At 42.7% G+C, this 13,600-nt stretch overlaps 1 protein-coding gene across 1 annotated transcript in view; it reads left to right on the top strand.

The window, feature by feature from the left end:
* The first annotated feature begins 647 nt into the window (after positions 1 to 647).
* The window catches only part of RTF1 (RTF1 homolog, Paf1/RNA polymerase II complex component), a 47,603-nt gene continuing 34,650 nt past the window's right edge, over positions 648 to 13,600 (top strand). The window contains exons 1-3 of the mRNA XM_005284697.5: positions 648 to 839; positions 4,717 to 4,827; positions 11,026 to 11,173. Coding sequence (XP_005284754.1) covers positions 762 to 839; positions 4,717 to 4,827; positions 11,026 to 11,173 — 337 coding nt within the window. The 5' untranslated portion in view covers positions 648 to 761. The remainder of the gene's footprint in view (positions 840 to 4,716; positions 4,828 to 11,025; positions 11,174 to 13,600) is intronic.

The following is a 13,600-nucleotide window of genomic DNA, read 5'->3' as shown; positions in this document are numbered from 1 at the left end:
TCGCTGACTTCAATATTTCAGTGGAAGCAGGATCGAGCCCTTGAGCCCTAATCCTGAAACAAGCTCTGCATCATGACTTTTGCACCCCTAAGGAGCCCTGCTGACGTCAATGGGGCTTTGCCCAAGGTGTCGGTGCTTACTTTGCTATTTAGTCAATTACAAGCCTCAGTTCAAATTATTTTTGTATATTACACACACACAAACGCCCCTCCCCCGCAGTTTGGAGACTTCAGAGTCACCTTTTCCCGTGTTTTAAATGTTTTCTCTCCCCAGTTGCTGTATGAAAGCCCCACCCCGACACGGGGGCAACCGGCCTGACTCTCCGGGGCGGCAGTGAACGTGTGTGCGCTCAGAGCGCTGCCAGATGCACTGAGACCCCAGCCCGCGCTGGAAAACGGAGGAGAACATATTTCTCCGCAATCCCTGTCGGCCGCAGTCACCCGGTAGCCACGAGCTGCAGCGTATGGGCGGCCCGGGGCGCCGAGGGGTCGTGGCGGCAGGCGCGGCGCGGCGGTGACAGACACCCCGGGCCCACGGGTGACACCGCGTCCCAGCAGCCCTCCGCCGGCACGTGCACCCGGCCCAGGCCCCGCCCCCCTCCGCCAGTGGCTGCGGAGGCCCCGCCCCGGAGGGCGGGGCGGCGCGGGGCGCATGCTCGGTGCCCTTTGTGTCCAGGGCGGTCGGGCGGCGCGGGGGAGGCCGAGCCGCTCTCAGTGCCGCACCGTCCGCGGGCCCCTCAGCGCGGCGGAGCCGGCCCCGCCATGGTGAAGAAGCGGAAAGGCCGGGTCCTCATCGACTCCGACACCGAGGACAGCGGCAGCGAGGAGAACCTGGACCAGGTACGCAGCTGAGCGGGAGGCAGGGCCGGGGCCTGGGCTCGGGCTCCCCGCTCGGAGCACACTGCTGGGCGCCACTGTCCCCCCGCCGGGGCCGGCCGGAGCTCGCTCCGCCCTGCCGGGGGAGGCCTCGGACCCGCCTCCCCGTGCGGGGATGGGGTCCCGATTGGCTTCTGGGGCCGCGGGAGAGACCCCCGGGCATAGCGCATGTGGGGGGAGGGGGGCAGCGGGTGTTGGTAGAGAGTAGCCCGGCACCTGGGGGTGGCATGGGGTGAAATTAGCGTGGGGTGGTGGGGCACCCTGCGGGAGGTGGGGGTGACAACAGAAACTCTAGAGCCCTGGATACAGGTGCTAATTACGGTACAACCTCCTCTCTTTCCCCCGGGATAATCTAAGGATCCATGGAAACCTTGGCATCAATTTGGACTAGGCTGTGGGGCAGAGGGTAAATGTCTGCGCTGTAGAATGGTGGCTACTTTCATCCAGGCCCTGGAAAGAGATCATTTGTAAAGTCCTTTCTCATAGTTAGTCTTACTCGCTAGTGAAAGGTGTTAGCATGTTCTGTTTTGAAGGTGAAGGTCTGAGGGCTATGTAGGCTGCTAAAAGGTGGAGAAAGATTGATGCTCTAAAATGTTTTAATCCCCTGGATTTAGTCCCTGATGCTGGCTCCATGGGAAAAGTGTCACTCAGTTGCTGATGCTTGTCACTTTGCGGGTTCAGGTGGCCTATGCCTATAGGTACACCACAAACTGCAGGAGTAAGTGGAATATACTTAAAGGAACAGTTAATTTTCTCATGGTATTTCAGATGCTAGGAGACCAATTAGGGGGAGATAAATACAATCAGGTCCCCTCTCTCTCCAGACCCTCTAGTATAGTATGCCCATAGAGGGTTGAGATGGGCTACTGTGGGAATTTATTAATATACATTCATTAGTTTCCACTGAGCCTCAGTGGTGAACCTGGGGATCTCAATTGGTGGGAGATTACTTGAGGTTAGGAGCCCAGAAATGGTAGTGAGGTAGAGTGTCTGAACATCCCAAGAGGAACCCCAAAGATAAATACTATACCTGGCATTAATTGAAGTGCATGAGAGCTTCAAAAAGGGCATGGAAGTTAGACTCCACTTCTTGTGCCCTGTGGAGTGGACTTTGTTCAAAACAGGGCCGGCTCCAGGCACCAGCTTAACAAGCAGGTGCTTGGGGCGGCCAAGGGAGAGGGGCGGCATGTGTGGCAATTCAGGGGCAGAAGGTCCCTCACTCCCTCTAGGAGCGAAGGACCTGCTGCCGAACTGCCGCTGCCGATCGCGGCTTTTTTTTTTCCCAATTGCCGCCGCTGGTCGCGATTGCGGCTTTTTGTTTGTTTGTTTTTTTGTTTTGTTTTGTTTTTTTTGTTTTGTTTTGCTTGGGGCGGCAGAAATGCTGGAGCCGGCCCTGGTTCAAAAGACTTCCTGTCTTCTTAATTTTTTGTAATCTTAACAGTCATTGGTGATGTGATATATTTCTGTACAGTATATATTATAAATCACATAAGGAGGGTCATCCAGTTGGGTATCTTGGCTAAATATTCTTAAGCATATATATATCTGAAGCGGATGCAGGTACTGGGCCATTAACTGGTAACTTCATAGGAGAAGTTTTTGGGATGTTGGGAAATAAAACAAATGTAAACAAACTTTTGTTGTTTGGAATTTTGGTAGAAAGATGAAAAAGAATGAACATCACCCGGAGACTGAACTTGTCTCTGACCTAGAGAGGTGGCTCTTTCAAGGAAAGTTTGAGAAACAGTAGTGGAGCAGTGATGAGAAAAGTTGCATGGATGCTATGGTTGTATCTCTGTTCTTTGCATGAATAATGAACTTCAGTCTTGAGGCCTGTCAGCTCTTCACCATCACTAAATTCATACAAATTTCACAGTGTTAAACAGCTTGAGAGTGACCTCAAGCCAGGGCTAGAGCAGGCTGGCATAGGCCAGAGAAGAGGAACATTGTGGGTGAGGATAGCTTGTGGATCCTCTCCCCTGTACACTAGAAACGTGTTCACAGCTGTGGGTGAAGTAATGGATGGCTCCATCGAAACTACCCATTGACTCCTACTGTTCCACAGAGGCCTTTGAGACAACCATATTAGCAGCTCACATGTATCGGACTTTAGGCTCAGGTAGCAGAGAGATGCAGTTTTGTCTTCTGTGACTCCACTGGGAAAGCATGACTCAACTGGGAAAGCATATGCCAAATAGGGCCACGATTGGTGCCTCACCTCTAGCCTTGCAGCATATAGTCTTTTGGTAAATTGGAGAAGGAGGAATCCTTCAGAATAGTTACTTAGAAAAGAAAAAAAAAAATCACATTTAGGACAGAAGAAGGAAAATGTTCAAGAATAAAAGGACAATGGTGACAGTGCGAGGGGATACACAGGGAGGTGGGATGAGGGATGCCATTCAGCCATTTCTGTGCAGGTGGTTAGGAGTTCCAACAAAAAGGGTCAGGAACCACTGCTTCAAAAAAATAACTATCTTATATAAACTTAATCTTCTGATGTTACATGCCTTTGTTTCAGAGAGAGGTTTGAAAAAAACACTTGCCAGTGGAAGCTTCCCTAGCAAGTGTGTGGACCTAAGCCATCAATTTCTGCAGAATTTACATGCATTTAAAAAATGAAGTTCCAACCCATACGGTTGTGAAGTCAAGCTTCCATTTGTGGAAACTAATGTAAACCAGTTTAGTGTGATCTTCCCAAGACTGCAGAAGTTCCCATGTGGTGGTGGTGCTGCTGATAGCTTAAGTTCAGAAGCAGCAGTAGTGAAGGATTTTAGAGAATCTGCTGTTCAGAACCATGCAGGCAACAGCTAAACTCTAGAATCATGTCAATTTCATGCCATTGCTTGTGCTCTTTGAAAAAGCTAGGAATGATGCCAAGGAATGGAATTATTCGTGGTGGGAGAGCCCATAAATAAGGTAAGGGTAGAGAAGTTGTGGCACTTTACATCCTTACAGCAAACAGAAGACAAAAAGCTCCTCTTCCTTTTAACAGCTAGGGAGAGTTGACACTTCTGGTTTATCAGACACAAACTAGCCAAAGGCTGCTGCAGAACATAGAATCCCAGCCCCACCTAGCGGAGGTAGCAAGAGTTTATTTTATTGCCCCTGGACCTACTAGTGGAGCCCTTGATCCTTGACACTTGATATCCACTTTTGGCTAATAGATTTTCTCCTCTTGATAATGCCTTTTTGTATATTTTTTTTCAGTTCCAGTTTTTGAAAATGCTTACTAGAACTTTGAGTTGTGGGAGCGTGACTCTGCTAATTTACAATCTTCCAGCCTGAGGCCTGCCATATCAATGTGTTTATCCAAAGATTTAGTGTGTCATTTAATTGTAGTTATGGAATGTGAAGAGAGATTGAATAGACCAGTTAAGATTCTGAATCGTGTATGTCTTTATGTCTTTGTAACTTTAAAATAACTTATTTAAAAAGTATATAACTACTAACATACTTCAAAAAATTAGATTTCTTAGGAATTACCTGACTAGTTAGAGGCAGTTGGCCTTTGGGTCATGCAACAATGCACTTAAAGTGCTGTAACGCATCTTGCCATGTGGCATCACCAACAGGTAATCTGTCTTGATGCTGTGTCTTTTTACAAAGTAAACAGTAATAATAATACGTAGCACTTATGGCTTGTCATCTTCAAAAATTTTTTCCAGCATTGATCTGTTTTTATTTTCATGTAATACAAACACAAATTTGATGATTGACCCTGACTGAGAGACCTACCGCTTTTGGAAAGTACTTGGATACTATAGAGAGGGGTACAAATATAAGTACATGGATTATCCAGTTATTTGGCTTTAAAATAAGTGTAAACTTTTTTTTGTACTAGGAGCTCCTGTCATTGGCCAAACGGAAACGCAGTGATTCCGAGGAGAAAGAGCTACCTGTTAGCAAACCAACAGCTTCTTCAGACTCTGAGACCTCAGACAGTGATGATGAGGTAAGTTTGACATGGTATATCTGAGTTGCTACAGCTTGTTTGTCTGAGTGTTCTGACATAATTAACAGTGTATTGTATTGTACAGTATACTCAGAACCACTGTGTATAGACACACGTAAAGTGAGGCTGGCCTCTCTGAGAGGCATAACCAAGCCTAGAGACAATGGCTTCAGAAAGAACTTGTCTGTCTTTCCCTTTCACTTGGAATTCAGCAAATGCAGAATTGTAATTGTATGCTCAATACACCAAATATCTTTAGAAAATTCAGCACTTGTTTAATGCTATGAGACAATCGCCTAAATGGTTTTTGACCTTCCTGCTTAAAACTACTGCTCTCCCCATACGATATTGTCAGAGGCGAGATCTGTGGAGGTGCTTGGGAGCCCTTCAGTTTGAGGGACTGCTTACTTTAGAACTTGAGTATTCTTTGGAGTCGAGGAGCTTTGCGTTAGAACTTCCCTTTGCATTGTTCCCCTCTAACCTTCTCCAGAAAACCTTGTCTGAAATAGCCCAAATTTGATGATCATCAACATGCTACAAAGCACATCTTTTTACCATAGCTTTTGAGGAAGTGGGAATGCCTGGGGAGAGCAAAATATTTCTGATCTCTCTTGTTCTAAGGGTTTGGCTGGCTATTTCTGTTATATGGTAAGGCCTGGCTGTTGGCTTTGGTTTTTTTTGTTTTTGTTTTTGTTTGGTCTTGGTGTCTAGGAATTCTAGAACTGGGGATTGGTGTCTCCTAATTACGTTTTTATTAAAAATAAAAATGACCCAGTAAGACAGAGAGAAATTAACAAGATGTTTGCACAACTACATGAGTAAAAATATTCTGTTGCAATGTTACAGTTGGCTTTGCAAACATCTTTCTGCAGGAAGTGGAGCTGATGGTTCATTCCACCCCTTAAAAATGGTCACACCATTAACTGTTTGAATTCTTTCTACAACTGCAGGAAAGAACATTTTGACAATTTGAAAACCACTAGCATAGACCAATGATAAACAGCCATTCTCCCAAATTTCTAGCAAGTAGTAAAGTATTTTTCCAGTAAATATAAATGAGTAGGAAGAATGTGATTGGCTATAGTTCTTCTGCTGAGACATTTATAGAAAACAAGGATTGAAACAAAACTGTGGTGTTAAGTCTTTAAAGAAGGAGATGATGCTGTGAAGCTTCATTCCAGTGACTTTCTATTATACTTAGTACATCTTTGAAATCTACAGATGCTATAGCAGAGCTAGGTGGTATTAGTAACAAGTAAATTGTTTTATTTGATGACTGTTTGCTTTTAATCACTCACCTTATGCATTTTGATTTTTCTGGCACACAGCTGATTTGTTCTAAGCCATCTATTGATGTAGTTTTAAATGTAATGTACATCTTGGGGATGTGAAAAATTCAGTTCATAGTCATTGACTGTCTCGTCACCTTGTGCAAGTATTCATATTGTTCAGTTTTTGGACTCTGAATAAATACAAATAAAAAAACCCTGTCCCTATGTATTCTGAAATTTAATTTAGGATTTGATTGCATCATGATTCAATCTGCAAACCTCCATATTCACTGTGCACAAAATATAAATATAAATGGGTTTGTAAATTAAAGAAAAAATAAAGCAGTGTTCAGTTTTCACCCACACTGATTTTTAAGATGGAGTACATATTTCTGCTCCACCATATGCTATTCGGTAGATCTTTTCCATGAGTGAAGTAGATTTTTTGCAGTAGATTTTTTCCATGAGTGAAGACTCTGACTTTAAAATATCTTGCATGCAACAGACGGAAGTAGTCTTAGCAAGAAGGTAACCATGGAAAATCCTCATCTCTCCTCTTCTTTCATTATGGCTGAATTCTGCAGTGTTTGGTGCTCTGGGCATGGTAGGGTTTGTGAGAAGGGAGGTACAGGACCATGACTGTTCTCCTACAGTCAATTATCCGGTTGCATGTGTACTGCATCCCCAGATTTGTAAACTAGCCCAGCATTTCTGCTGAGAGTCAGCAGTACACTATTGTCACCTCACTATTCTTGCAGCTCTTGTGGCTCCTCTGGGGCTTGCTCCGCTTTGGTGCGAAGTGTGCTTCGAAGTCCGTGATCTGTAGCAGATGTAATTATAACGATTTAGCAACTCATTGGCCTCTTAAGTGAAATGCAGCAGCACCTTTGCTATATCAATATCTTGTGAGGTGGAAACGGGGGGAAGGAAGCTATCTGTTGTGTTCTACTTCATTCCCTCTCTGCTTTTTTCCCTGCTGAACAGCCATGTGGAAGCAGGGCAGAGCTTAATGTTAAAAGAGAAAAAATCCATAAAGAAATTGCATGATTGTTGCAGATCTTTAACATCTGTGACAATAAGCGGAACACTTAGAGGGATGCTGAGAGCATGGAATACACCAATAAACACCTTGCTAGTCATCTGTCAAATCTCACTGTCCCAAGATCTCACAAGATTATTGGTTGTTAGTATTCATAATACACCTCTACCCCGATATAATGCTGTCCTCGGGAGCCAAAAAATCTTACTGAGTTGTAGGTGAAACCGCATTATATCAAACTTGCTTTGATCCGCTGGAGTGCACAGCCCCGCCCCCCTGGAGCGCTGCTTTACCGTGTTGTATCTGAATTTGTGTTATATTGGGTCGCGTTATATCGGGGTAGAGGTGCTAGAGGGTTTTGAGACAAATATACGTTAACTGTTTGATCAATCTATAGTACTTGTATACATTTCAAAAACTATGGAAGTGATGGAGCGTCCCCCATAAACTGATGAGCAAAGGATATTTAAACATGGGAAGAGAACGCATTACGCAGCACTAAGTAACTTTCAATTGTGGAGCACTGTGTGGTGAGGATGAAAGAGGGAACATAAAAATCAAGAGCTAGGAAAAATAAAAAGTTGTTGACAGATCAGAGGATAAGGTCTATAACTGAGTATCAAGAGAGTTAATTCAGAAAGCTGTGGTGTCTAGGCATTCTAGGAATGGCAGGCTAACCAGATGAAAAAGGGTACTTGCAGAAGGAAAACAGTCAGATTTGATTAATGTGACTATTGATTGCAGGCAGGGAGGATGGGAGTTGATCTGTGCCAAAAGGAATAAAAGATGTGGTCTGAGGTACACATGTGACTAAGTTCAGATCTGACACTGACTCCGAATAATACTTAATTAGTAGGGCTGTCAAGCGATTAAAAAAAAAATTGCAATTAATTGTGCGATTAAAAAAGTTATGGAATATAGTTTATTTAAATATTTTTGGATGTTTACTACATTTTCAAATGTATTGATTTCAATTACAACACAGAATACAAAGTGTATAGTACTCGCTTTATATTTTTGATTACAAATATTTGCACTGTAAAAAACAAAAGAAATAGTATTTTTCAGTTTACCTCATACAAGTGCAATCTCTTTATCATCAAAGTTAAATTTACAAGTGTAGAATTATGTACAGAAAATAACTGCATTGAAAAATAAAACAATGTAAAACTTTAGAGCCTACAAGTCCACTCAGTCTTACGTCTGCCAATCGCTCAGATAAACAAACTTGGTTACGATTTGCAGGAGATAATGCTGCCTACTTCTTGTTTACAATGTCATCCGAAAGTGAGAACAGGCGTTCGCGTGGCACTGTTGTAGTCGGTGTCACAAGATGTTTACATGCCAGATGCGCTAAAGATGCATATGTCCCTTCATCTTCAACCACTATTCCATGGGACATGCATCCATTCTGGGTTCTGATCGATAATGATCCAAAGCAGTGCGGACTGCGCATGTTCATTTTCATCATCTGAGTCAGATGCCACCAGCAGAACATTGATTTTCTTTTTTGGTGCTCGGGTTCTGTAGTTTCCATATCGGAGTGTTGCTCTTTTAAGACTTCTGAAAGCATGCTCCACGCCTCGTCCCTGTCCGATTTTGGAAGGTACTTCTGATTCTTAAACCTTGGGTTGAGTGCTGTAGCTATTTTTAGAAATCTCACATTGGTATCTTCTTTGCGTTTTGTCAAATCTGCTGCGAAAGTGTCCTTAAAACAAACGTGCTGGGTCATCTGAGACTGCCATAAAATGAAATATATGGCAGAATGCAGGTAAAACAGAGCCGAAGACATAATTCTCCCCCAAGGAGTTCAGTCAAAAATTAAATGAACACATTATTGTTTTAACGAGCATCATCAGTGTGGAAGTATATCCTCTGGAGTGGCGGCTGAAGCATAAAGGGGTATGAATGTTTAGCATATCTGGCATGTAAATACCTTGCAACACCATCTACAAAAGTGCCATGCGAACACTTGTTCTCACTTTCAGGTGACATTGTAAATAAGAAGCAGATAGCAGCATCTCCTGTAAATGTAAAGAACTTGTTTGTCTTGGCGATTGGCTGAACAAGAAGTAGGACAGAATGGACTTGTAGGCTCTAAAGTTTTACATCATTTTGTTTTTGAGAGAAGCTATGTAACAAAAGAAATCTACATTTGTAAGTTGCACTTTCATGATAGAGATTGCACTACAGTACATATATGAGGTGATTGAAAGACTTCCTTTTGTTTTTCATTTTTACAGTGCAAATATTTGTAATAAAATAATATAAAGTGAGCATTCTACACTTTATTGTGTTGTAATAGAAATCAATATATTTGAAAATGTAGAAACATACAAATATTTAATACATTTCAATTGGTATTTTATTGTTTAACAGTGCAATTAATTGTGATTAATTTTTGAGTTAATCGTGTGAGTTAACTGCAATTAATTGACAGCCCTATTAATTAGGCAGTAGTTTTGTGTCCCCTTTCTTTTTAAAAAGCCTGGGGGAATGGTCTTGAGTGCAAGATCTCACTCATGCAAAAGGATATATGTTGCTATACCACAAGGAGTTTCTATTTAAGGGACTGGTTGCTTAAATAATGTCAGGTGGACTGGACCCTGACTGCGGGTGGTCACGGGAATGAGGTTAATATAATGGCATGGTGTGAAGATACAAAAATTTAAAAACTCTTACCCCTTTTGGAGATAGAACCTTCTTTCATATCCAGTGGGAATTCCCAAAAGCACGAGACTACTGGTAGTTAATAAGGGACCAGAGCATATGAACACACTATGTTTACTGAATGATCGTTGACCCTTCTTGTGGGTCGATCAGCTGTGACTGGGTGATGAGTGGTAAGGGATGAAGAAGAAACCTAATCAGAAAATATGTGGTATAATAGAAGGTAAAAGGAATTTGTGCAACTACAGGGACACAATGTTAATCTTTTGCACCATGTCCGAGGGTGCTGTCCATACATACTTACAGACTTTAAGGTCAGAAGGGACCGTCATGATCCTCTAGTCTGACCTCCTGCACATTGCAGGCTACAGAACCTCATTGATCTCTCCCCCACCCCCCCTTACAAGAAGGTACTGTCCTGCCCCAGGAAGCTTTCAATTTAAGCATAATAACAACCGGAGAAGGATGTTAAGAGAATACTGAAATTGAGCCTTTTAAGTATAAAAGTCAAACTAAATTTATAGTTCCCGTGGCAGCGGTTACTGTGTGTCTTACATATATGGAAATATTTTGTTTTATTACATATGGTGTTCCATCCATTAATTTAGGGACAAAAAAACTGCAATTACCATATGACTTGTCTGTTCTGTGTATTCCTGGTAGGGGTTGAGGATGAGGACTTTTTTGCAGGACTCTGTCTCTATACCTCTTTCCCTTAGTGGAATCTAAAATGTGCTTCTTGAATAAACTTGATTTGGAAACAAATCAATCACTTTTTTCCTGTTTAATAGTGGGAGACTAAAGCTAAAACACTGAATAAGAAATGTCCAGCTATATTGGTAAACTTTTTTTTTCTGAGTAAAAGCCCTCAGTACTCAGATTTGCTGTTAAATATTACAAAACAATTATTTTAGAGTTTGGGGACCTTTCTGTGCCTTAAAACTGTTTTGTCCTATCAATATGAGCGGTCTGTTAGCAGCTGGTAAAAATCTGGATGATTTTCATGTGACTGATTGTTAGGTCTGATGGGATAAATTCACGGCTTGCCATTTGTCTCAGTTTTCTTGTAGCACTGATTTGTCTTCCAGCTGTCCGTATATTGGGATGTTTCGCAAAACTATTTCTTACACTGTGGTGTACTTTTGATTATTTTTGAGGATAGTGGGTGGGGTCTTCCAGTGCCTTGTCTCATGTTTGTCCTTTCCTTTTACTTTTCAGTGGACTGTTGGAGGTTCTAAAAACAAAAAGAAGGGAAAAGCTGGCAAAGTAGAGAAGAAGGGAGCTATGAAGAAACAGATGAACAAAGCTGCCTCCTCAGGCAGCTCAGACAAAGAGAGCTCAGCTGAGAGTTCAGCACCTGAAGAGGGTAAGAAAACACTCCTTGTGCACCAGCTGACAGTGCTACTCAGAATGAAGCTACCTCATTTTATGTGCTATTCAGTCTGTCAGTGATACCCCAAATCATCTTCAGAATACTTGTTTTATGCTCCTAGTAATCTGGGTGGTCTTGTCAAATGATTTTTAGACTTGCGGTGGCTCGGCACTGACCTCAAACTGCTTGTAGTTAAGTACAGTATTGCTGAAAGCACTTATTAAAAACACTAAATAGTACTTCAACAGAAAAATGTTAAACCTATCTGTCTCTGTTAGAAATTAAAGATGGGGAGGGCAGAGTTTTTAGGCCCTCTAGTTTGTTCCTCCCCTTTAGGAACCACTGTCTTTTATTCCCATGGATGTCCCCCCACACTCACATAAACTTTTCCTTTGACTGTCGTTACAGGTACTGTGCTGTATGGGGAATACTTAATTATGTATTCATATAAGACTGCTAATTCTCCTATACACTGTATACTATGTGTTGCTGAAATTGTAGAAGAAAAGTCAAGTGTAACTTTGTTTATGGTAAAAATGTCAGGCAGGTATCTGGTAATGGAATAGGTCTAGGAAGATGTTAGACCCATTGTTTATCTATTCCATTATTCTGTCTTGAACAGTGGCTGGTAACAGATATTTCAGAGGAAGATGCTGTAATCCATGTTAATGCAAAGAAAAACTTACAATGACAGTTCTTGTTGCATCCAGGCACAACCCACCCACTCAAAACCTTAAAAGCATTAAAATAAATTAGAAAACTCTCCCATATTCTTTGCCACTTTCATAATGCCTGCTGTAGTGGTGATAACATTCTTAGAAGTTTAGGGTTGTTACTTCCATTTCAACAAATACTGAAAAGCAATATGTTCCCCAGCTTTATCAAACACACACTGACTGGAGAACTTAACAGTGACCTCAGCAATGTTAAGGCAGAATAATTTCCTAAGTGAATGAACTGTGTGACAATCAGATATGCCAATCTGTTGATATAAGAGCATATGAGCTTAAGGATTTGTGCTAGATTGCAAGATTGAAGTTGGGGGATGTAGAGCCCTATAAAATCTCTGTTAACAAGAACTCGGACGGAATCGTGGAATCAAAATAATACAGAATCCAGGCTCTCCCTAGCATTAGGACCGCAGTGGCAGGCGGGCAGTGCAGGCTACACAAGTGAGCTAACTGCAGCCCCGGAGGCAAGAAACCAGTGGATGCTGGGCGGGGGGCTGCGGGGGCTAGGGCTGTGGGGCGCGGCATGCAGGGTGCTAAGGCCACCAGGGAGTGCAAGGGCTAGGGGAGAAGGGCCAGCATCTGGGATTTAAGTGCAGCTTTTGAGAACTCGGTTCCTTGCTGTGTTAGTTTCACAGGAGTTGCGGCTCTCAGGCAGACTCCAGCCATGCAACAAAACATTGATCAGTACAGCAAGCTACCGCCTCTTGCCCACCTCTCATCAGAACTGTATGAACAATGGCTGGTATTTGTGCGCAGCACTCAAAATGAGCCTATCCCAGATCCACTGTATCTTTGCACCTTACTGGTAGGTTATGAAAGGACGAGCGCCTAAAATAGCAGAAAGGTTTCAGAGTAGCAGCCGTGTTAGTCTGTATCCGCAAAAAGAAGAACAGGAGGACTTGTGGCACCTTAGAGACTAACAAATTTATTAGAGCATAAGCTTTCGTGGACTACAGCCCACTTCTTCGGATGCATATAGAATGGAACATATATTGAGGAGATATATATACACACATACAGAGAGCATAAACAGGTGGGAGTTGTCTTACCACCTCTGAGAGGCCAATTAATTAAGAGAAAAAAAACTTTTGAAGTGATAATCAAGCTAGCCCAGTACAGACAGACAGTTAGATAACAAGTGTGAGAATACTTACAAGGGGAGATAGATTCAATGTTTGTAATGGCTCAGCCATTCCCAGTCCTTATTCAAACCGGAGTTGATTGTGTCTAGTTTGCATATCAATTCTAGCTCAGCAGTTTCTCGTTGGAGTCTGTTTTTGAAGTTTTTCTGTTGTAATATAGCCACCCGCAGGTCTGTCACTGAATGACCAGACAGGTTAAAGTGTTCTCCCACTGGTTTTTGAGTATTTTGATTCCTGATGTCAGATTTGTGTCCATTAATTCTTTTGCGTAGAGACTGTCCGGTTTGGCCAATGTACATGGCAGAGGGGCATTGCTGGCACATGATGGCATATATCACATTGGTAGATGTGCAGGTGAACGAGCCCCTGATGGTATGGCTGATGTGATTAGGTCCTATGATGATGTCACTGGAATAGATATGTGGACAGAGTTGACATCGGGGTTTGTTACAAGGATAGGTTCCTGGGTTAGTGGTTTTGTTCAGTGATGTGTGGTTGCTGGTGAGTATTTGCTTTAGGTTGGGGGGTTGTCTGTAAGCGAGGACAGG

The sequence above is a fragment of the Chrysemys picta genome, chromosome 4 (genome assembly GCF_011386835.1).
Source record: "Chrysemys picta bellii isolate R12L10 chromosome 4, ASM1138683v2, whole genome shotgun sequence".
NCBI lineage: Eukaryota > Metazoa > Chordata > Testudines > Emydidae > Chrysemys > Chrysemys picta.
Note: the sequence above shows the minus strand (reverse complement) of the source record. Positions and strands in the feature narration are given on the sequence as shown.